Source organism: Schistocerca cancellata, chromosome 2, assembly GCF_023864275.1.
Source record: "Schistocerca cancellata isolate TAMUIC-IGC-003103 chromosome 2, iqSchCanc2.1, whole genome shotgun sequence".
Lineage (NCBI taxonomy): Eukaryota > Metazoa > Arthropoda > Insecta > Orthoptera > Acrididae > Schistocerca > Schistocerca cancellata.
The window spans coordinates 747,046,663-747,070,470 of NC_064627.1; the positions used below are offsets into that span (position 1 = coordinate 747,046,663).

The 23,808-nt window shown below is 41.0% G+C and overlaps 1 protein-coding gene across 1 annotated transcript in view; it reads right to left on the reverse strand.

Annotated features, from left to right (window-relative positions):
• Positions 1-23,808, reverse strand: part of LOC126162561 (uncharacterized) — a 113,948-nt gene that overhangs the window by 19,149 nt on the left and 70,991 nt on the right. Inside the window, exon 9 of the mRNA XM_049919150.1 lies at positions 4,834-5,002. Coding sequence (XP_049775107.1) covers positions 4,834-5,002 — 169 coding nt within the window. The remainder of the gene's footprint in view (positions 1-4,833; positions 5,003-23,808) is intronic.

Here is a 23,808-nt window from a genome sequence, read left to right on the forward strand (position 1 = left end):
CTGAACTTGAACAGGAAAAAAATTAAACTTAATGGCCACGAGAACTTTAAGAAACATCTACACATGATAAGTATAGGAGGAGTAGTAGAAGAAGAAGAAGAAGAAGAAGAAGAAGCCCCTAAGCGTAGACTATGTGATGAGGATGATGAAGCCACACACATCATATCTTCCAGTGTGAAGCTCTGGAGGGCAACAGACACAGAATATTCATGTTGGTAGAAACTGAAGAAATCGAGTCTAATAAGTAATTAGTACAGGGTTTCCTACTACTTCTTATGGGTACCAGTTTGCTTTATTATAAGCACACGAAGGAAAACTGCAAATAAACTCTGTTTTGGTGTGGGCAACACTGGGCTTGGACTACTGGTATTTTTGTCTTCCTGCATTAATCAAATCAATGATGTGGAGTAGTATTTTAACTGCTTGATTCAAATAATATCTTCGCTGAAAACTCATTTGCCAATTATAAGGAGTGTTCAAAAGAAAAGGTACGAAATGTCCTAGGAACCAAACGGATTTAAATTTGCATATGCCGCATTGGGATAACATAGTGGGACATCTGGGGATGCGAAGCATGCATCATCATCTCCCACTAAAGAATTCAAAGCTGTGGCCTCAGCAGGTAATGTGATGCTCACCACCTTCTCAACATCTGACATCTGATACTCCTTGAATTCCTTGAGCACGGAAAAACCATGAACAGTGATGTGTAATGTGAGACACTCCATAGCAAAATCTATCAAGAGCACACAGCCTTGGTGCTCATGTAGGGAGTGATTCTGCTCCACGGTAATGCATATCCACAAGTCCCCAAGGTCACACAAAGTGTAATGGCCAAGTTCAAGTGGGAGCAGCCTGAAGATCTGCCCTACAGCCCGGACATATCATCCTGTGACTTCCATGTGTTTGGTCTGCTAAAAATCTCTCAAAGCGAAGGACTTCAACTTGGAGGATAAACTGAAGGACACAATGGAGGACTGGCTCCTGTCACAGCAACAAGAATTCTGGGAACAGGGAATCCTTTGGCTCATGAAACAGTAGTTGTGCTCAGGCCCCTGGTGATTACTTTTGGGTGATTACTTTTGAGTAAAGACTTTAATTATACCCAAAGCATTGTTTCGATCCTTTACTTTTGAGCACCCCACAAGGTTGCACAACTTCCTTGGAAACAGTTGGTGAAATATAGTTTGTATGACCAATTACACAGTTAGAAAAGACTTCACATTATGATAAAAGCTCTAATAGTCCCACTTAGTTTCAATTTATCAGTGACTAAAGTGTTGAGTTTTCAGGTGCCACTGAGACTTTGATTAAAGAGGTAGAAAGTTTGCTCATCTGCCCACTGAAACATTCAGCTGAAGGAGCCCACGAAAAATAATTATGTCTACATATGTTATGATTATAAATGAGTCCTTACACAGTATTAGGCCTGTACCCTCGATAGTGAGCCTCAATGTGGCCCTGGAGTATGACAATAAAATCAAGGAAATTCAAGAACGCACAGAAAGAAGTTCACTGAGGCTGTAGCTACTGCAATAATGAATACCATGTAGACAGTTCAGTTGAAGAGGAATAGACATATCTAAAAAAGCGCAATTACAGAAGTTGGACAGACAAACATAGGTACATGAAAAGAAAACTGCAGGGAACAGTTGTTAGTAGAAGAAATACTTCAATTATAATAATGTATGGAAAGTTCATGTTGAAAATAACAAATTCTTTACAAATAAAGGAGATGATTCACTGAAAGGCAAAAGCACTACGCTGCTGATATGTACAAAAACAGAAGGTACAGGGCTTTGCTTTGCTAGCTTTTGGAATGAAATTTTTTTTCTTAAGCTTGTAGGAGAAAAAACCTTACAAAAAAAACACACACACACACACACACACACACACACAAGCCTGTCTCCCTAGATTGTGCTCAGTCAATTGCCAGCTCTTTCCTGGCCCACAGTGAGTGTACTAATGTGAGGTAAGAGTGCTGGGTGGGGTGGGTGTGAGAGACGGAGAGAGGCGGGAGGCAGGGAGGGGGTTGGGAGAAGTGTATAGCAGCTCATGGGAAAGTGTGGAGCCATCTGAGGGCTAGCTGGGGGTGCAGGTAAAGGGAACAGGTGGCAGATGGCTGGGCATGCGATTTCACAGAGTAGGGCATGACAAGGCAGCACACAATTAGCAGACACGTACTGGGACGGGGACAGGGATGGTGTGTGTGTGGGGGGGGGGGGGGGGGGGAGGGGGCAGCAAGTTACCTGAGGTTTAGGCCAGGAAGGTTAAGGGAGCGAAGGATGTGCTTTAAGGATAGATCCCATCCGCGCAGCTCAGAAAAGCTGGTGGTGGTGGTGGTGGTGGTGGTGGTGATGGTGGTGGTGGTGGTGGTGGGGAGGATCCAGTTGGCATGGGTTGTGAAGCAGCCATTAAAATATCGCATGTTGTGCTCTACTGCATGTTGGTCCACCTTGTTTTTGGAAACAGTTTGGCAGCGGCCATTCATTCTGGGTGACAATTGGTTGGTTGTAATACCAATGTAAAATGCTGTGCAGTGGTTGCAACAGAGCTGGTATATAACATGGATGCTTTCACAGGTGGCCCAGCATCTGATGAGGTAGGATAAGCCTGTGATGGGACTGAAGCTCAGAGGTGCTGGGTGGGTGGATAGGGCAGTCTTGCATCTGGGTCTTCCACGAGGGTATGATCCCTGTGGCAGGGGATTGGGGATAGGAGTGGCACAGGCATGGACCGGGACATTGTGGAGGTTGGGTGGGCAGTGGAACACCACTTTGGGAGGGGATGGAAGTATCTTGGGTATGATGTCCCTCATTTCAGGGCATAATAATAGATAATAAAAGCCCTGGCGAAGGACGTGATTCAGTCGTTCCAGTCTTGGGGGGTACTGGGCGACAAGGGGGGAGAGAGGGGGGAGGGCACTTTTTTTGTTGTTGGTTCTTGGGATGGTTGTGAGGATCAGGGGAGTGAGGCGATATGGCACAGGAGATCTGTTTGTGTATTAGGGAAGGGGGAGCTGTAATGCCCACACAGCACCCTCCTATGCCAACCTCTTCATGGGCCACCTACAGGAAACATACATAGCTTCCCAAAAGCCCAAACCCTGGTCTGGTTCAGGTTTGTTGTTGACGTGTTTATAATCTGGACCCAAGACCAGGACACCTTATCCTCATTCCTCCACATTCTCAACAACTCCATATCAAACCCATATCAATCTCCATATCAAACCCACCAATCATCAACAGTACCTGCACTTTGACAGCTGCCACCCCTACCACACCAAAAAATCCCTCCCATATCACCTGGCCACCCATCACAGACACATCTGCAGTGGCGACAACTCCCTCACCCAATATGCTGAAGGCCTTACAACGGCCTTCACAGACAAGAAACACCCCCCCCCCCCCCCCCACACACACCCTGCAGACCTAATTCACAAACAGATCTCCCAAGCTATATCCCCACTTACACCTGATCATCACATCCATCCCAAGAACCAACCACCTCCCTCCCTCCCCCCTTGTCACTCAATACTACCAATGACTGAACCACGTCCTTTGTCAGGACTTTGATTATCTATCATCATGCCCTGAAATGAGGGCATCCTATCCAAGATATTCCCATCTCTTCTTAAAGTGGTATTCCGCCGCCCATCCAACCTCCACAACATCCTAGTCCATCCCTATGGCACTCTCATCCCCAATCCCCTCCCATAGGAATCATCCACTTGTGGAAGACCTAGATGCAAGACCCTGCCTGTCAACCCATCCAGCACCTCCTACTCCAGTCCTGTCACAAGCTTATTCTACCCCATCAGACGCCGCTGTGAAAGCACTCATGTTACTTAACAGCTCTGCTGCAATCACTGCACAGTGTTTCACATTGGTATGACTACCAACCAGCTGTCAACCAGAATGAATGGCCACAACCAAACTGCTGCAAAAAACAAGGTGGACCACCCAGTAGCGCAACATGCAGCAGGGGACAACAGGCGAGATTTCAATGGCTGCTTCACAATCTGTGCCATCTGCATCCTCTCCTCCTCCTCCTCCTACAGGACACGTTTAATGGAATGAACAGTCTAATGAGTACAGAGTATGGATTGAGAGTAAACTGAAGATAGACAAAAGCAATGAGAGTATTAGAAATGAGATTAGCAACGAACTTAACATCAAAATCAAGGACCACAAAGTACATGAAGACAAGGAATTCTGCTACCTTAGAAGGAAAACAACAAGTGATGGACAAAACAAGAATATAAAAATCAGAGTAGCACAGACAAACAGAACATTTCTACCCAACAGAAGTCTACTACTATCAAAAACAGGCCTTAATTTGAAGGAAAAAATTTCTGAGAATGTAATTTCGGAGCACATCATTGTATGATAGTGAATCATGGACATAGGGAAAACAAGAAAAGAGGAGAACTGAAGCTTATAAGTAACAAGGCAGAATCAGTGAGGGAAGAAACATGTGGTAAAACACTGACAGCAGACAAGAAGAAGGGACAAGATGATAGGACATGCATTAAGACACCAGGAAATAACTTCAGTTGTATCAGAGGGAGCTGCAGAGGGTAACTGTGTGGGAGTGGAAAAAAAAAGAAAGAAAGAAAGAGAGAGAGAGAGAGAGAGAGAGAGAGAGAGACTTACCAATACTTGTTCTCTCTTTTATTAATAAAGTAATTTTTATGGTTATGCCTTAAATCATCCTTACACACTTCACATGCAAGCCAGTTGCTGTTCTTCATTATCACTGTAGAGAACACCTTTTTCAAAATGATAATGGATTATATTCTCTTTTACTGAGCAAGTACAATGGATTACCAACCTGTGATCAACAGTAGATGAAGATTTTATATCCTTGGCGTCATCACCTGAGGATGAAATTGTTTCCGAGATATCTGAGAATTTTCTTCGTTTAGAGTCACTGACTCCAGGACTCTTTTTGTCACTGCTTTGAAGAGGTCGTTTTTGGCCTTTTGTTGGAGTATCTTCATCTGAAAATATACCCTCAGTATAAATGAGATTCTGATTATCCAATAACATCAAGTTCATGGTTCACAATATTAAAGTGCAGTAGAACATGTTTTACATAATTGCTCCAAGTACAAGACTATGTGACAATAAGTTAGCTCTGTTTGCAGTATATATCATGCTTGGCACAAAGCAATTTTAGATGGCTTAAGCTGTTGTGGAAGACACTGGGTGATTGCAGTGGAGGATGTGGGCTAAGTTACAAAACACATTGCAAGAGGTGATTTACAAATGCACTGGTTGGTGTGTGACAATAAGGACAAATGGAAACAGTCCACTGGTGAGCCAAAACATTATGACCACTGCCCACCACAAAATTGGATCCCACCTGGTGGCACTGCGGGCATATGATGCTGTAAGGAAAGTATATAAGTGGAACACAGAGGAATGATAAAACATTCTGGCAACTATAGTTGTGGAAATCCAGTGACATAAGAGACTTTGCTAGAGAGCAGTTTATTATGACCCAGTGCATGGGATCAACCACCTCCAAAGAAGCAAAGCTGTTTGGTTGTTCGCATTCTACTGTTGTCAGCATCTGTGGAAAGTGGTTGATGGACAATCAAACCACAAGCATGTGGCATCATGTTGGACATCTGCACCCCATCACGAAACACGAATGTCTGAGGCTTGCACACTTTGTAAAACAGAATATGCAGCGATAGGTGGCAGATCTGACAAGAGAGTACACTGTTGGTATAGATACAGGTGTTTCGGAGCACACTGTTTCATTGCACATTATTGAACATTGGGCCCTGCAGCAGAACAACCCTGTGTGTTCCCATGCTGACTCTTTGATATCATCTATTACAACTGCAGTGAGCATGGGACCAAGGTTGGGTAACAATCACAAAACTGGAGAGATGGAGCATATGAAGAGAGATGGAGGCTTGGAGGTGTGGTGGTTGGGGGAGTACAATGTCAGAATTGAAGAAAAATGTAGGAGATAAGGAAAGGATGTGAGGACAAGATGGAAAAGGGGGTAATTGAGGATCAGAACTAGAGAATACTGTCAATACGGTTGTGGGTGTGACACACATGTTTATCAAATAATTAGTTGAGTTTCCAGATAAGCAAAGTGTATTAGTCAGCATTCAACCTGTTTAAAAAGAAAGCTAGTATCACTTAACATAGAATACTCCACAATTATTGCACCTTAAGTAGCATATGGTATGGCTACTTGTGCATCTCAGCAGATCTTTGAATTGATTAGAAATGTTTGTAATTTACCTGCATTAGGTCTTGGTTTGTGTGTGAACTGGAAAGGTCCTGCACCTAGAATGCCAAAGCCATTGGATACAGGACAGAGAGAGGAAGTGGCACAGAGGTGGTCTACGATATTGCTCAGGTTGGGTGAGTGATGAAATACCAATTTGGGAAATGACTGCGCGATTTTTGTTAGGTACCCCTCATCCCAAGGAATGATGAGAGGTAGCTGAAGCCCCAGTGGGAGGATAACAATGCATTTTCCACAGCCTGAGTGATACAGAATGATAACAGAAGCATTGGTTAATGGCTTGCTTGCAGTGATGACAAGTTTGTTTGTGTCAAATTAATAAATGGCAAGAGAAAATTGTATCTTGGCTAACTGAATGGGACTTTGTCTGCGAGGTTATCAGTTTACTTAAAGTCTATACACTGAGAGCTGGGACGAAACATAGTGTCGAGCTCGTTTCCAGAGAAAGAATTTGGTGTTCACATGATACGCAGGGGTGTGGAAAATCCTTGGCGCACGCTTTGCAGCTGCCAGTGTTTGGCTGGCTGACGAGCTGTCACAGTGGACCATGAGAAACCTGGGCAACAATGTACGAAATAAATTTAACAATAATGTTAAAATAATGTTAAACTGAGTTCATTCTGTGGAAGCAGATTTATTTTCATTCAGGTTTCTGACAAAACGCTCCATTCAAACACAATTAATTGTTAATTTAAATATCAATATCAGTAATAATAATGATAAAGGACGAAACAAGGTTCACTCTGTCGAACTTGAACTGTTTTCATTGAGGTTTATAACAAACCGCTCCTCTCTCTCCTCTACAACGCAGTCTAATTTCCACATTTGAGTTTCCACTTTTTCTACGACATGGAGGACGCACTTGTTCCAATCCTCGGCAGTCACTGTTCTTACTGCTTCTTCTAGCAGTACTTTAACTTCCGGCATTTTGTATGTTTTGTTTTTCGCTGCAACATAGTCTTTGATTCTGGCCCACACTAACTCGATGGCGTTTGATTCACAGTGATACGGAGGAATTCTGAGAACAGTTTTCCCTGCATTCTTTGCCATTTCATCTATCGCGTATTCGTCGTGCGTTCTTCTGTGATTTTTAACTATATCTAAAAGTTTTTTCTTCAACATACCGTCTTCAAAATCAATGTTTTTAGATTTTAGCCACTCTGATATTTTGTGCTTATTGGAATTCACATTGGGAACTTTTTCTTTTCTCTGAGAATGGTACAGCGCGTTATCAAGAACAATAACTGCATTTTCCTGAAGCCGAGGAAGAACATCTTGAAACCACTTCTCGAAAGTTTCGGCGCACATCTCCTCATGATAATCTCCACTTTTCTTGATTTGAAAGTCCACAAACATCCTTCAATGAACCCTGCTTTGCTGCCAATGTGTGTGATAATCAGACGTTTCCCTTTACCTGACGGGCCTTTGCTTCCGATTAGATAATCCGGACAGAAATGCTTGTTTTGAGGAATTTATAGTGTAATCTACCCAGACGTAACTTCGGGTATGTCCTGTGTTCACCCACATCTCTTCCAAATAGTAAATGGGTCTGCCTTCATCTCTCAACCGTTTAATGGTTCGAAGATAACGCCGCCTCCATAAATGATGTCATCCCTGTCTATTAGCACGCTATCGTGCCCATGCCAGACATATTTGAAATTCATTTCTCTCAATAACTTATAAAATGTATAAAATTGCCCAGATCTGCATCTTCGTTCAAGACTCTAATCACTTTGTCAATTGTTGGCAATTCGTTACGAAAAAAAGATTCGTATCGCATTTCTATCGAAGTCATCAACACTTTCAGAAAGTTTCTGTTGTAATTTTCCTTTCTTGGGAGACTGCAAAGAGTGTGTGGCCTTGTACTCACTTATCACGCGATACACTGAAGAACGTCCAACACCTGTAGCTGCAGCTGTTTTCAAAACAATGTCATGACAGCTCTGGATGTAACAGTTCCGTTTTATACACGTTAAGCACAATGTGCTTCTCAGAAGAACTTAATGATTTCTTCTTTGCTTGCTTCTTTGGTGGACTCAGAACTGACACGTCGACCTCGCTCGCTGAATCCGTGGAAGACATAATGAGGACAGCCGTACATTATGCTAATGAAATAAGTGAATATATAAAATAAGAAACCATGCGATGCTATTGGATGCGCACATAAACAGTGAATGCTCAGCGTGACTACAAACACATATACTTACTCTAATAATCAACAACTAGTCTTTCAAGCATCTTTACAGATGAACTTAAGATATCCTGAAATCGCCGCTGTACGACACCCACTAACAAGCTCACACCTGCAACTGAGACGGCCACACAGACTGAGTGCCGCGCCTGCGAACCGCACAATTCATCGCTCATAAAGGACAAACTGTTGCACCCATCGCATTCCAACAAACCACAAAATTAAATTTAAACCTTTCTGAAACTTTTCTCTTGCTATATTTCGGATGATGATTTGGTAAACGTTCTGCATTGGACGTGAGGTTTTAATATATTACCTCACTATTACTGACTCTATTGGGCAGAAAATTTGCAGACGTCATCAACATATAGTACTGAAGGCAATTATAAAATTATTTTGCTGTGTGACACACAGTTTAGGAGATATGGCGTGATAAATATAGAGTAACACGAAAAACAACTTTTCCTGAAAGCTTAAATATTTCTCTTTTTCAGTGACAATAAATTTTAATGTAATGCAAAAAAAAGGTGTCGGAAGGTAGTTCTCAGATCACTTTATCATGTTCAGGTGCCAAATTACAAAAAACACAAATTTCATTTTTTAATTTCTGACGCCCCTGCCTTGTACACCCCTCGACGGCAGTGCTGTGGTCACGCGTCTTGCCGTGTTTACAGTACGTCTCTTGTTTCGGTTAATGGCGTGTGAGTAACTCTTGCTTCCTACTGCAGATGGCACATCTATGAATTCCAAGGCTTTGTGTGAAGCACTTTGTCATATAGTATGGGTGACAGCTGTCCAAATGGAGGTAATGTTGATGATGAGTGAATCTCATGTGGACAGAGGTTTTTATGGTGCCATCAGAGAGATGTAGATCAATGCCCAAAGTATCTCATGGAACACCAAAGGAATAGATAAACAAAATTTGGTAGTAGATATTAAGGTTCAGAGGAAAGAGCAAGCTGTGTTTGACATGTTCCTCATTATGAAGATGGTACCATGCCTGCTGGACAAGAAACGAGGTTTAAGATATCAGAAGATTTTTCAATCCCTTTAAGTCCCTCTTAAATGGAGTGGCAAAGGAAAGTGGTAGGCATGTACTGTGATGATATATACCATTCCATAGGAGTGATGTCTATCCCTACTACATCTTCTTATTGACAAGTGGTACTTGCAAATGAAAGCTATAAAACAAAGGATCATAGGTAAGAGCAAGGCTGTGCAAGGCTGTTGTTTTATTTGCATCTGGTGAGTCATTCAGACAGATGACATGCAACTTCAAGATGGGACAGCGATGGCAGCCACTTCCCAAAAGGAAATACCTGCTTGGGCACAAATATGAGAATCTGTGTAGGGATGTTACAACTGACAGAAGCTATTCATGTGGTCAGATTGCAGCATCTCATTCCATCCTCACAAATGCAAGTATACAGTGGTATATAAACTTTTCATGTGACTAGTATTTGTCGTTTTAGTAATTCTTTGATGTCAAGAGATACAAACCATTCCACACTGCACTTTACAGTAATTGTTATGCCTTCCACGCTTGTAAGTTATCTTGTATATAGACATGTTTCACATGGAAATAAATGTTCAATTGTATTAGATACCACACATTTGGTGACCCTGACGATAACACAACAACATAACCCCATCGGCTTCGGTGCTCCACATCACATCGTAATGTGAACATTCATAACTTCCGAATCAGCAGCGCCACACATGTTCTCGTATGAAAATGGACAATCCGCCAGTCACTACAGAGCCAGCTGTGAGCAGCATTCTGGCAACACAATCTAGTGTTGTGATCTGTGCAGCTTGAAAGCCAATTCATCCTCGTACAGACATCAGCAGATGAAACAAAGTGTAGCTATGGAGTTGGAGCACTAACAGAAGACTTAGCCACTTGAAAGCACTAGCAAAATACCTGTTGCAGTCGGAAGCGACGTGACTAGAGAAGCTTTTACGGACTGAGGAGCTTGGCGATCAAACCCCATCACAACTTTTATACCATTTGCATACACAGCAAGAAACACAGTGAGCAATGACATGTTGCGCAATATTTTGTTGTCTCGATTAGACCCGGACACTCAAAAAATTCTGACAGTGTGTGCGGTCGATTTAAATGTACTAGCACAAACATCGGACAGGATCGTCGAGCTGTGTCCTGCAACAAACATGTCATTACTGACATCACAGCAAGAGAATACATCTGCAGTGACACTAGCATCAATCCAGTTGCAATTAGCAGAGTTTGCCATACAAGTAGCTTAATTACAAATGACACACACACAAACACTAGTGACCGCACCTCCGGTGGTCAAGAAGTCTTAACTGCTCGCCATCAGCATAAAATTTGAGCTGGTGCCACAAGAAATTCGGCAACAATGCATGAAAGTGTACACCACCACACAAGTGCAAACTTGAAGTGGAAACCGTAGAACAACAACTACTCACATCGGTAATGACTGTCGACATTTTGTCACAGACTGCAGCACGAAAGTACAATAGCTGGCAGACACAGGAGCAGAAGTGTCTGTCTACCTGTAACTCGTGTACCATGCTGGAGCTGTGATGATTCCTGTCTGTTTGCCACTAACAACTCTAAGATTAAAACACAGTCAGGTCACATTGTTGCTCAACCTTGGACTACACTGTACATTTGAGTGGCACTTCACAGTAGCAGATATGCCAAAGCATAAGAGCCAGTTCCTTATCCTTTTATGATTTGATACCTGACCTCCAATGCAAGCAGCTGATTGATTACACTACAAACCTGCATACTCCAGGGAAGGTGTGTTGTATCACTCCGATGACGGGACATACAGTCGCAAGAGATACGCTGTCCACACGATTCATGATTACTAAAAAGAATTTCCTGAAACCATGCAGCAGTCACCTACTCTTCCACAGGTTAAACACACAATGGTGCATCACATTTTGACCACACCATGCCCCCCATCTCACATTAGGTGTAGACGTCTGACGCCAGGGAAATTGTGAGTGGTGAAGCAGGAATTCCACAGTATGCTGTCAAGCTGGGCTGCCACAATCCATCAGTCCATGCGGCAATTACTGGCAGCTCAATGCGGGGACCATGCCGGATCAGAACCCAGTGCCACATATACAAGACTTTTTTGCCAACGTTCACGGTAAGACTATATTTTCCACTATTGATCTAGTCCAGGTGTATTAGCAGATCCCATTACCATAGAAGATATCCCAAAGACAGCAGTGACAACACCTTTTGGTCTATTCGAGTTCACTAGGATGCCTTTTGGTCCGTGCAACACACCACAGATGTTTCAACATTGCATGGATGAGATCACTAAGGACTTAAGACTTGTGTCATGTTCACATAGATGACATTCTGGTGATGTCTGCAGTGGAAGAAGAACATTTACATCATCTGGCTCCAATAAGCAGAGGTCAAACATAAAGTGACTCACTTTATGTTTGACCTCTGCTTAAGACAGTATTACTACTCAGGGCACATACTGGTTGAAAGCACTGATGATGGCTGTTAATCAGTTGAAATCGATTTGCAAAAGTGAATAAATAAAACACGATTTTGTGACTGGTTGCTACACATTTGGTAATTTTAAACAGAAATTTGTTACAACTGACATCCACGATATTAAGTTTAAAAGGGGAATTACATTCTGATATAATTAAGCAGCCTGATTTGGTTATGAAGAAGGTAAATCAACATTCTGGTAAATTAAATACCGATCTAAAACAAATTTCTGAACTATTATGATATTACATGTTTCAGAACAGTAGGGACTCAATGAAGTACCATATTTACCCAAATGCAAGTCGACCTTTTTTTCCCCAATTTTCATGGTTCAAAAACGTGCCTGCAGCATACATTCAGGGGCTAAGCCTAAGGAAGTTCTGAAAAATGCTGCTAGAAGCCACCATAAGTACTGGTAGCTATTCTACCACAGAAGCTCTTGTGTTAGTGTTATACAAGTATTGAATGTTAATTATTTTTTATAATGGGGGAAATTCAAATTTAATATTGTTCATATTTGAATTTAGCAGTTTTTCAAATATTTATAGCAATAACAATAAATGTGGCATAGCAGGGTGATTCCTCTGTAGTTCTCACATCTCCTTTTATCCCCTTTCTTGAAGATCGGGACTATAATTCCTTTCTTCCAATCCTCAGGAATTCCGTTCTCCTTCCACACCACCCTCAGCACTCTGTATAGCCACTGGGTTCCTACTTCTCCTGCTGCTCGTATCATATCCACTGTTACTTCGTCCCAACCTGGTGCCTTGCCCCCTTTCATCCTCTTTATGGCTTCTTCCACTTCATTCCAAGTTAGATCATCAATTTCCCCACTATTATCATCGTCTGCTGCCTTAGGCTCTCCATTGCTGTTAGTTACCCGCTTGGCGGCATTCAACAGATCTTCAAAGTACTCCTTCCAAATCTTTTTGAGCTCATGCATTTCCTCCACAACTCTTCCATTATTATCCATGATCCTCAGGCACTCGCTTCTGTCCTTCCTCTTATTTCTTACCATGGTGTAAAGTACTTTTTTGTTCCCTTCACTGTCCTCTTCTAACATTCTTGTCCAACGCTGCAGGAAAAAGAAGAGGAGAGAACTGGACGAAGGTGGAAGAGGGGGAATGGTGGAAAGACAGAACACGATGGAGAGGCTTGTGTTCCCGACAGACCCAGCCAGTGGCTGGAAACTGTCCAAGATGATGAATAACAATAAATATCTTTACTTACACACCATCAAAACAATGGAAACTCCAGTTGGCAATATCAACAATGTAGGAAAAGATAGATTGCTATTTACTGTATTTAAAAAAAAAAAAAAAAACTTAAGTTTCAGGCAGGCACAATTAAACGACACTTACACCATCAAAATACACGTTTTTAAGAAACTTGCAGAAGTTCACTAGCATGGTAAGTACAGTTTTACACTTAGAGAGCGCCAGCTCTGTTTGTATGCTGCCAGCACATGCTGATGTACATCATGCTATTTCTCAATGCTGCCAATATTTGCACTGTTAAAAATAAATTCCGACCGTATTCAGGTATGCGGTGAAGCCTGTGACATCACCACTCACAGTCTACCTGCGTGTGGTTCGTAATTATGGCCACCTGTATTCTAGGTGGCCATCCCCAAACTTTGTCAAACAACACTGACAGACACAGAAAACGCTGCAGGAAAAAGATTTTCCGCAGTGATGACTATATTTACAGTTCACATTTTGTATGGATCACTTGTGCTGGAAACAATTCTGTGTAAACAAATTATACTGTTTACAATGTTAAAAAAGTAATCTAATAAAGTACCCTGTCCAACCTGTACTACAGACGATATAAATCAGTGTCTTGAACCGTAGATTACTCTTCACTCAGTTTATATCCTTTAAATCAAGCCTGATACTCTGCCAAGCCAAAATGTAACTTTCTTGGATGGAAAACTATATTACACTGAAAGGAAAAAATACTTTGGATGACATCATGAGTTATGGGAAGAAAGACATACAATTCAAACGTATGTCATGGCACAGTCTATAAAAGTCTTAGTGGCCCATGCTGCCCTAGTTCCACTCGGAAAATTTTTCTAAATATCATGAATTCTCACTGCTGACAGTGTTTGTGATGTAGCAGTAATTTTAAGTGCCCAACATGTTAAATTTAATTCCAAATGCATTACTACAAATAAGTACTACTACCTGCAAATCCCTGAGAGCTGGGATTCCTTTATACTTCAGCCATCAAATGATGAGCCATATTTGATTTAATTTTTAAGAGAGGCTTGAGGAAGGTAATTATTTTTCTCCCAAGTGTCATTTCTGGGACGCAGCTTGCATTCGAGGTCAGTTTACATTTGGGTAAATGCGATAGATGTTTCAGGCTGTTCTTTCACAATGTTGGAGGAACATGTTAATAATTTAATCAAACAAAAGGTTCGAGAAAAGACAGAATCATCTGCCAGTACATCTTATTTATCAGTTTAAAAAAAAAAAGAAGAAAGAAAGAAAATTGAAGTAGAAAGTAGAAACTTTAGAATTATGAGGGGAAAGTAACTTTAAATCTATTGTATATGCTGAATCCGTATGGAAAAAAAACTCAGTAAATTTAGCACACAACTACTGCTGAACTGGTGAGAGCAATATACAAAGGTGTTTTGTGGAGAGTTCAAAACTAACTGGAATAACCTTGGTGATCAAATAGGACTTGATGTTGATTTATCTGGAATGTACAATTAAGTTTAGATTGTATGGTGCAAACATAAATAAATATTTTGGGAAAGCAAATAAAAAGAAAAGAAAATGGGTATTTAAAATATAAGGTGGGAGGCCTCAAGCCTATATTAAGTAAACTTAGGCCTATATTATGTGAAATAAGAGAGGCTGGTCAATAGGAGCATCCTGAGAAGGGTTTGGGATACACTTTTCGATGCTACTGGCACGAAGTGATTATAGTGATGTGCCAAAAAGCTTAGTTCACCTCAATACTGGGAACAATCAACAAAATAACTTTAACTTGATGAAGACAAAAAAAATTATGACACAATAAAATAAATGATGTCCTAGAAGAAAAATTTTATTGGGAGAGAATTATGTCCATAGATTTAAATCATTTTACATGTGAGGGGCATTACATATTGATTCACACTTTAGTTTTTGTACACTAACTAAAAATCCCCCCATGAACCATGGACCTTGCCGTTGGTGGGGAGGCTTGTGTGCCTCAGCGATACAGATGGCCGTACCGTAGGTGCAACCACAACGGAGGGGTATCTGTTGAGAGGCCAGACAAACATGTGGTTCCTGAAGAGGGGCAGCAGCCTTTTCAGTAGTTGCAGGGGCAACAGTCTGGATGATTGACTGATCTGGCCTTGTAACATTAACCAAAACGGCCTTGCTGTGCTGGTACTGCGAACGGCTGAAAGCAAGGGGAAACTACAGCCGTAATTTTTCCCGAGGACATGCAGCTCTACTGTATGATTAAATGATGATGGCGTCCTCTTGGGTAAAATATTCCGGAGGTAAAATAGTCCCCCATTCGGATCTCCGGGCGGGGACTACTCAAGAGGACGTCGTTATCAGGAGAAAGACAACTGGCGTTCTATGGATCGGAGCGTGGAATGTCAGATCACTTAATCGGGCAGGTAGGTTAGAAAATTTAAAAAGGGAGATGGATAGGTTAAAGTTAGATATAGTGGGAATTAGTGAAGTTCGGTGGCAGGAGGAACAAGCCTTTTGGTCAGGTGATTACAGGGTTATAAATACAAAATCAAATAGGGGTAATGCAGGAGTAGGTTTAATAATGAATAAAAAAATAGGAGTGCGGGTTAGCTACTACAAACAGCTTAGTGAGCGCATTATTGTGGCCAAGATAGACACAAAGCCCATGCCTACTACAGTAGTACAAGTTTACATGCCAACTAGCTCTGCAGATGATGAAGAAATAGATGAAATGTATGACGAGATAAAAGAAATTATTCAGGTAGTGAAGGGAGACGAAAATTTAATAGTCATGGGTGACTGGAATTCGTCAGTAGGAAAAGGGAGAGAAGGAAACATAGTAGGTGAATATGGATTGGGGGGAAGGAATGAAAGAGGAAGCCGCCTTGTAGAATTTTGCACAGAGCATAACTTAATCATAGCTAACACTTGGTTCAAGAATCATGAAAGGAGGCTGTATACATGGAAGAAGCCTGGAGATACTGACAGGTTTCAGATAGATTATATAATGGTAAGACAGAGATTTCGGAACCAGGTTTTAAATTGTAAGACATTTCCTGGGGCAGATGTAGATTCTGACCACAATCTATTGGTTATGAACTGCAGATTGAAACTGAAGAAACTGCAAAAAGGTGGGAATTTAAGGAGATGGGACCTGGATAAACTGAAAGAACCAGAGGTTGTAGAGGGTTTCAGGGAGAGCATTAGGGAACAATTGACAGGAATGGGGGAAAGAAATACAGTAGAAGAAGAATGGGTAGCTCTGAGGGATGAAGTGGTGAAGGCAGCAGACGATCAAGTAGGTAAAAAGACGCGGGCTAATAGAAATCCTTGGGTAACAGAAGAAATATTGAATTTAATTGATGAAAGGAGAAAATATAAAAATGCAGTAAATGAAGCAGGCAAAAAGGAATACAAACGTCTCAAAAATGAAATTGACAGGAAGTGCAAAATGGCTAAGCAGGGATGGCTAGAGGACAAATGTAAGGATGTAGAGGGTTGTCTCACTAGGGGTAAGATAGATACTGCCTACAGGAAAATTAAAGAGACCTTTGGAGAGAAGAGAACCACTTGTATGAATATCAAGAGCTCAGATGGCAACCCAGTTCTAAGCAAAGAAGGGAAAGCAGAAAGGTGGAAGGAGTATATAGACTATCAGAAATGCATCATATTCCCCATACCTAAGAAAGCATCTACTATGGACTGTGAAAACCATCGAACACTCAGTCTTCTTTCACACGCATCAAAAATTCTAATAAGAATAATTTTGAAAAGAGTTGAAAACCAATTGAATAGCACTCTAAGTGAAGACCAATTCGGTTTTAGAAGCGGTGTAGGGACGAGGGAAGCAATCTTATCTTTAAGACTAATAATTGAGAAACAAATTTCCAAAAACAAACAAGTATTTATAGCCTTCGTAGACCTCGAAAAGGCATTTGACAATGTTGTATGGCCAGAAATGTTTAGAATTCTGAAGAAGGCTGGTCTGAAATATAATGATAGAAGGATAATCTTTAAAATATACCAAAATGAAACAGCCTTAGTTAAGAAGGAAAACAAAGAAGAAACAGCAAGAATAAGGAAAGGAGTGAGACAGGGATGCCCACTATCTCCAGTAATTTTCAACGCATATATCCAAGAAGCAATAGACAAAATAAGAGAGAATATTGAAGTAGGAATAAAACTTAACGGAATGAAAATAGATATGTTGCGATATGCAGATGATATCGCCATAATTACAGAAAGGAAAGAAGATTTAGAAGCCGCACTCAATGAAATGGAAAACACCTTAAAAGAACAGTATGGAATGAAAATAAATAAGAAAAAGACTAAAGTGATGGTGAGTGGCGCCCTGAACTACAATGAACCCATACGAATAACAATAAAGGGAGAGAAACTAGGGCAGGTTACAGAATTTAACTACTTAGGTAGCAAAATAACAGCAGATGGAAGGAGCAAAAGTGACATTAAAAACAGAATACAACTTGCCAAAATAGCATTCAATGGAAAAAGAAACTTACTGACGAGTAGAAATGTTAGTTTAGACGTAAGAAAGAGAGTCATGAAAACCTATGTGTGGAGTACAGCCCTTTACGGATGTGAAACTTGGACTTGTGGAAAAGAAGAAAAGAGAAGATTAGAGGCATTCGAAATGTGGTGCTACCGGAGAATGGAAAAAATCAGCTGGCGAGACAAGGCTACAAACGAAGATGTCCTCAGAAGAGTGAAAGAAAACAGATCTCTTTGGCGAAATATACAGAAAAGAAGAATAACCTTCATAGGTCACATTTTACGGCATAACAATTTCATTAAGAGAATATTAGAAGGAATCATTGAAGGAAGAACTCGCCGAGGACGACCTAGATTAACCTACATTCAACAAGTAATAAATGACATCGGGTGCCAGACCTATGCAGATATGAAGAAGAAAGTTGACAAAAGAACGGAATGGCGTGCTGCTGCCAACCAACCTGTGGGTTGATAACCGAAGAAGATACAAGGGCGAGGTACTTGAGGACAATATTATGGAAATGGAAGAGGATGTAGATGAAGATGAAATGGGAGATAAGATACTGCGTGAAGAGTTTGACAGAGCACTGAAAGACCTGAGTCAAAACAAGGCCCCGGGAGTAGACAACATTCCATTAGAACTACTGATGGCCTCGGGAGAGCCAGTCATGACAAAACTCTACCATCTGGTGAGCACGATGTATGAGACAGGCGAAATACCCTCAGACTTTAAGAAGAATATAATAATTCCAATCCCAAAGAAAGCAGGTGTTGACAGATGTGAAAGTTACCGAACTATCAGTTTAATAAGTCACAGCTGCAAAATACTAACGCGAATTCTTTACAGACGAATGGAAAAACTGGTAGAAGCCGACCTCGGGGAAGATCAGTTTGGATTCCGTAGAAATGTTGGAACACGTGAGGCAATACTGACCTTACGACTTATCTTGGAAGAAAGATTAAGAAAAGGCAAACCTACATTTCTAGCATTTGTAGACTTAGAGAAAGCTTTTGACAATGTTGACTGGAATACTCTCTTTCAAATTCTGAAGGTGGCAGGGGTAAAATACAGGGAGCGAAAGGCTATTTACAATTTGTACAGAAACCAGATGGCAGTTATAAGAGTCGAGGGGAATGAAAGGGAAGCAGTGGTTGGGAAAGGAGTGAGACAGGGTTGTAGCCTCTCCCCGATGTTATTCAATCTGTATATTGAGCAAGCAGTAAAGGAAACAAAAGAAAAATTCGGAGTAGGTATTAAAATCCATGGAGAAGAAATAAAAACTTTGAGGTTCACCGATGACATTGTAATTCTGTCAGAGACAGCAAAGGACTTAGAAGAGTAATTGAACGGAATGGATAGTGTCTTGAAAGGAGAATATAAGATGAACATCAACAAAAGCAAAAGGAGGATAATGGAATGTCATCGAATTAAGTTGGGTGATGCTGAGGGAATTAGATTAGGAAATGAGACACTTAAAGTAGTAAAGAAGTTTTGCTATTTGGAGAGCAAAATAAATGATGATGGTCGAAGTAGAAAGGATATAAAATGTAGATTGGCAATGGCAAGGAAAGCTTTTCTGAAGAAGAGAAATTTGTTAACATCGAGTACAGATTTAAGTGTCAGGAAGTCATTTCTTACGGTATTTGTATGGAGTGTAGCCATGTATGGAAGTGAAACATGGACGATAAATAGTTTGGACAAGAAGCGAATAGAAGCTTTCGAAATGTGGTGCTACAGAAGAATGCTGAAGATAAGGTGGGTAGATCACGTAACTAATGAGGAGGTATTGAATAGGATTGGGGAGAAGAGAAGTTTGTGGCACAACTTGACTAGAAGAAGGGATCGGTTGGTAGGACATGTTCTGAGGCATCGAGGGATCACAAATTTAGCATTGGAGGGCAGCGTGGAGGGTAAAAATCGTAGAGGGAGACCAAGAGATGAATACACTAAGCAGATTCAGAAGGACGTAGGTTGCAGTAGGTACTGGGAGATGAAGAAGCTTGCACAGGATAGGGTAGCATGGAGAGCTGCATCAAACCAGTCTCAGGACTGAAGACCACAACAACAACAACAACTAAAAATCTCCATGCCTCAGCAGATATGTTCACTTTTTCACCGTAGTCTGCATTCATGTTGCACATGCTTGCATCACTGATGTGGTGGCTTTCGTAGGCCCTCCTCCAATCACATTTTTGGTGTCTGTCACACACACTGCAGAACAGCTGCTCTCAATTCCTGGATGTATGTGAAATGATGTCCACAGCAAGGATTCTTCATAGCCCTGGAACTTGATAACCAGAAGGAGAATACTGTTAAGTGGCAATACCTGTAATCGCATGTCAGCGATGGCAGACGTGGTTGTCCAACTCTTATGAGGATAAACCTGTCGTGTTGTAAGAACATGCATTTCAGCCATTTTCCTGCCAGTTTCTTTCAAATTACATGGCAGTAACTCTGAATAGTCTCATTGCACAATTCAAAAGAAATGAGCATGAAAATAGCAGAACAAGTGCTTATAAAACATGACAATGCTTGTTCTTTAAGAGTCGGACAATCATCGCTGCCGCGCTGATGTAAAGTTCCAGGTAGTGCCACAGCAACAGTAATCTCCTGGCTTGGTCCCTTCTGGTTACCACGTATTCAGGGCTATGAGGAAACATCTGCGCAACCACCATTTCACATGTGTCCAGGAACTGTGAGTAGCTGTACTGCAGAGTGCATGACACACATCAAAAATGTAGTTGGAGGAGGGGCTGCAGAAGTTACCACATCAGTAGCACAAATGTGTGAAGCTTAATGCAGGCTACACTGGGGTGGAAAGAGTCAGGGATACCTCCTAATATCGTGCTGGACGCCCTTTTGCCCAGAGTTGTGCAGCCATTCGACATGGCATGGACTCAACAAGTCCTTGAAAGTCCCCCACAGAAATATTGAGCCATGTTGCCTCTACAGCTGTCAATAACTGCAAAGTGTTGCTAGTGCAGGATTTTATGCATCAACTGACCTCTCAATTATGTCCCATAAATGTTCGATGGGATTCATGTTGAGCAATCTGGGTGGCCAAATCATTCACCTGAACTATTCAGAATGTTCTTCAAACCAATTGCAAACAACTGTGGCACAAGACATGCCACACTGTCATCCATAAAAATTCCATCATTATTTGGGAACGTGAAATCCATAAATGGCTGAAAATGGTCTCCAAGTAACTGAACATAAGCATTTTCAGTTAATGATTGACTCAGTTGAACCAGAAGGTTTGAGCCCATTCCATGTAAACACAGCCCACACTATTATGGAGCCATCACATGTTTGCAAAGTGCCTTGTTAACAACTTGGGTATATGGCTTTGTGGGATCTGCACCAGACTTGAACCCTACTATCAGCTCTTACCAACTGAAATTGGGACTCATATGATCAGGTCACAGATTTCCAGTCATCTAGGATCCAACCAATATGGTCACGAGTCCAGGAGAGGCACTGGAGGCAATGTTGTGCTGTTTGCAAGGGCACTTGGATCGGTCATCTGCTGCCATAGCCATTAATACCAAATTTTGCTGCACTGTCCTAATGGATATGTTCGTCATATGTCCCACATTTATTTCTGTAGTTATTTCATGAAGTGTTGCTTGTCTGTTAGAACTGACAACTCCAAGTAAATGCCTCTGCTTTCACTTGTTAAGTAAAGACCATCGCCCACTGTGTTACCCTTGGTGAGAGGTAATGCCTAAAATTTGGTATTCTCGGCACACTCTTGATGCTGTGGATCTTGAATACTGAGTTCCCTGACAATTTCCAAAATAGATTGTCCCATGTGTCTAGCTCCAACTACCATTCCACGTTCAAATGTGTGTTAATTCCCATGGTGCGACAATAATCACATAGGAAACCTTTTCATGTGAAGAATCTGAGAACCGATGACAGCTCCACCAATGCACTGACCTCTTATAAGTTGTGTAGGTGATACTACAGCCATCTGTATGTGTGTGCATCACTATCAAATGATTTCTGTCAGCTCAGTGTATGTTGAGAAAGTGCACATATCTGCTGCCTTGTATATTGACAATAAATTAACTGTTTAGAAAAGAAACACACATGCAAGCATTATGCATTCAATGTAAGAAATACTTATTACAAATAATCTCTTACTACGTTTTACAGCTACTGGCAACAGGATATCATTTTTTCCCACTTTGCATTACTTTACAATGTACGTGTGTATGTGTGTGTGTGTGTGTGTGTGTGTGTGAAAGTAAATTATCACATGCTAACATAGACACTAAAATAACAATTATAAGACAGTCACATATTTCTAATGATAAGGAACACTTGGTAGAATGATGTAGATGAGTACTTACAAGAAGTGTATCAAAAATAATGTGGACAGGCATGTACAAGACTTAAGATAAAAACGTGCAATGAGGTGCATTAGTTTTACAAGGTTTAATTTACAATATCTCATTTTTCTTTTAAGAAAGGTACACACAAGGAAAAAAAAAATGTTGGCTTCAGACATGGTGGCCATTCCAAATAAACGGTATGTAATAAGGTTGGACAAAGGGTAAGTGCACCAAGGAAGGAGGATCTAACAACTGTGTGAAGGGTGGTGGGATAATGTAGAAAGAGACATCATTTCAGAGAACAAATGGAGAAAGGTTTATGTGATGTTGGCTTCAGACATGGTGGCCATTCCAAATAAACGGTATGTAATAAGGTTGGACACAGGGTAAGTGCACCAAGGAAGGAGGATCTAACAACTGTGTGAAGGGTGGTGGGATAATGTAGAAAGAGACATCATTTCAGAGAACAAATGGAGAAAGGTTTATGTGAAATATGAAAAAAAAATGTCTATGAGCAATGAGGTACAATTACTCCAATGTTGTGTAGAATAAAACTAACAATATAATGAAAAGGATAGTTGCTACTCACCAAATAGTGGAGATGCTGAGTCACAGGATGGCGCAACAAAAAAACTGCCACAAAATTAGCTTTCGGCCAACAAGTCATTTATCAGAAATAGACAAAACACACACACACACACAGTCACTCACTCACTCACTCTCTCTCTCTCTCTCTCTCTCTCTCTCTCTCTCTCTCTCTCTCTCTGGCAAAAGCAACGCACACGCACATGACCACAATCTCCGGCAGCTGAAATGTGTGCGTTTGCGTTAGCGCGCACCGTGCGTGTGTGTGTGTGTGTGTGTGTGTGTGTGTGTGTGTGTGTGTGTGTGTGTGCTGTCTATTTTAGACAAAGGCCCTGTTGACCGAAAGCTAACTTTCAGAGAGTCTTTTCATTGTGCCTTTCTGCGACTCATCATCTCCGCTATTTGGTGAGTAGCAACTATTCTTTTCATTATATTGTTAATTCCATCCTGGATTTTCCACTGTAGAATAAAACTAGCTTGAAAAAGGTAATTAAATAAGAAAATATTAAAGATATGAAGAGTGGCTGACTCTGTGTAGAAGAAATAACAGAGGTAAAAAGGATAAAGGCACTATGATACAAAAGCCATAGGAAAATTTCAGATTTCTAAGTACTAAGTACTGTATATAATTTCACCTACATTAATATTAATGCAAAATTGACATCTATCATGGAACGAAAGGTAACCAGTATCTACTGTTTCCTCATGAAAGATACATGTATTAAAGGTCTTTTCTTGTAAATACAGCACGAAATCACGTTATTCCAACAGTGGGACTGTCATTTTACTTGCATGTGGCGAGTCATGCCAAGGGATGACGATCTTCAAGACACAAAAATGAGTAGAGCAATTTTGTGAGAGGAAATACTTGTTTGGACACTAATATCACAGAAAGTAGCATTTTTCCACTTCTGCTGTGTTTACTTCATTGGTACAAGACTAGTTTCTGCTGTTTATCCCATTTTCAAGCAATATTTTTTTTTTTCCTTGTAGGAAAGAGACCACACTAAATTACCTCCACAAACAGAAACATAATGATAAGAATGTAACTAATTAGCAACTTATTAGAAATATTACAACAGTATAAAACCGTGCCATATGGGTGAAAATGACAGTGTGTCTAAATGGGGGTGTTTTATTCTTTTTAGTTCACATATTTGCTACCTTGTTGATTTGACAGCTTG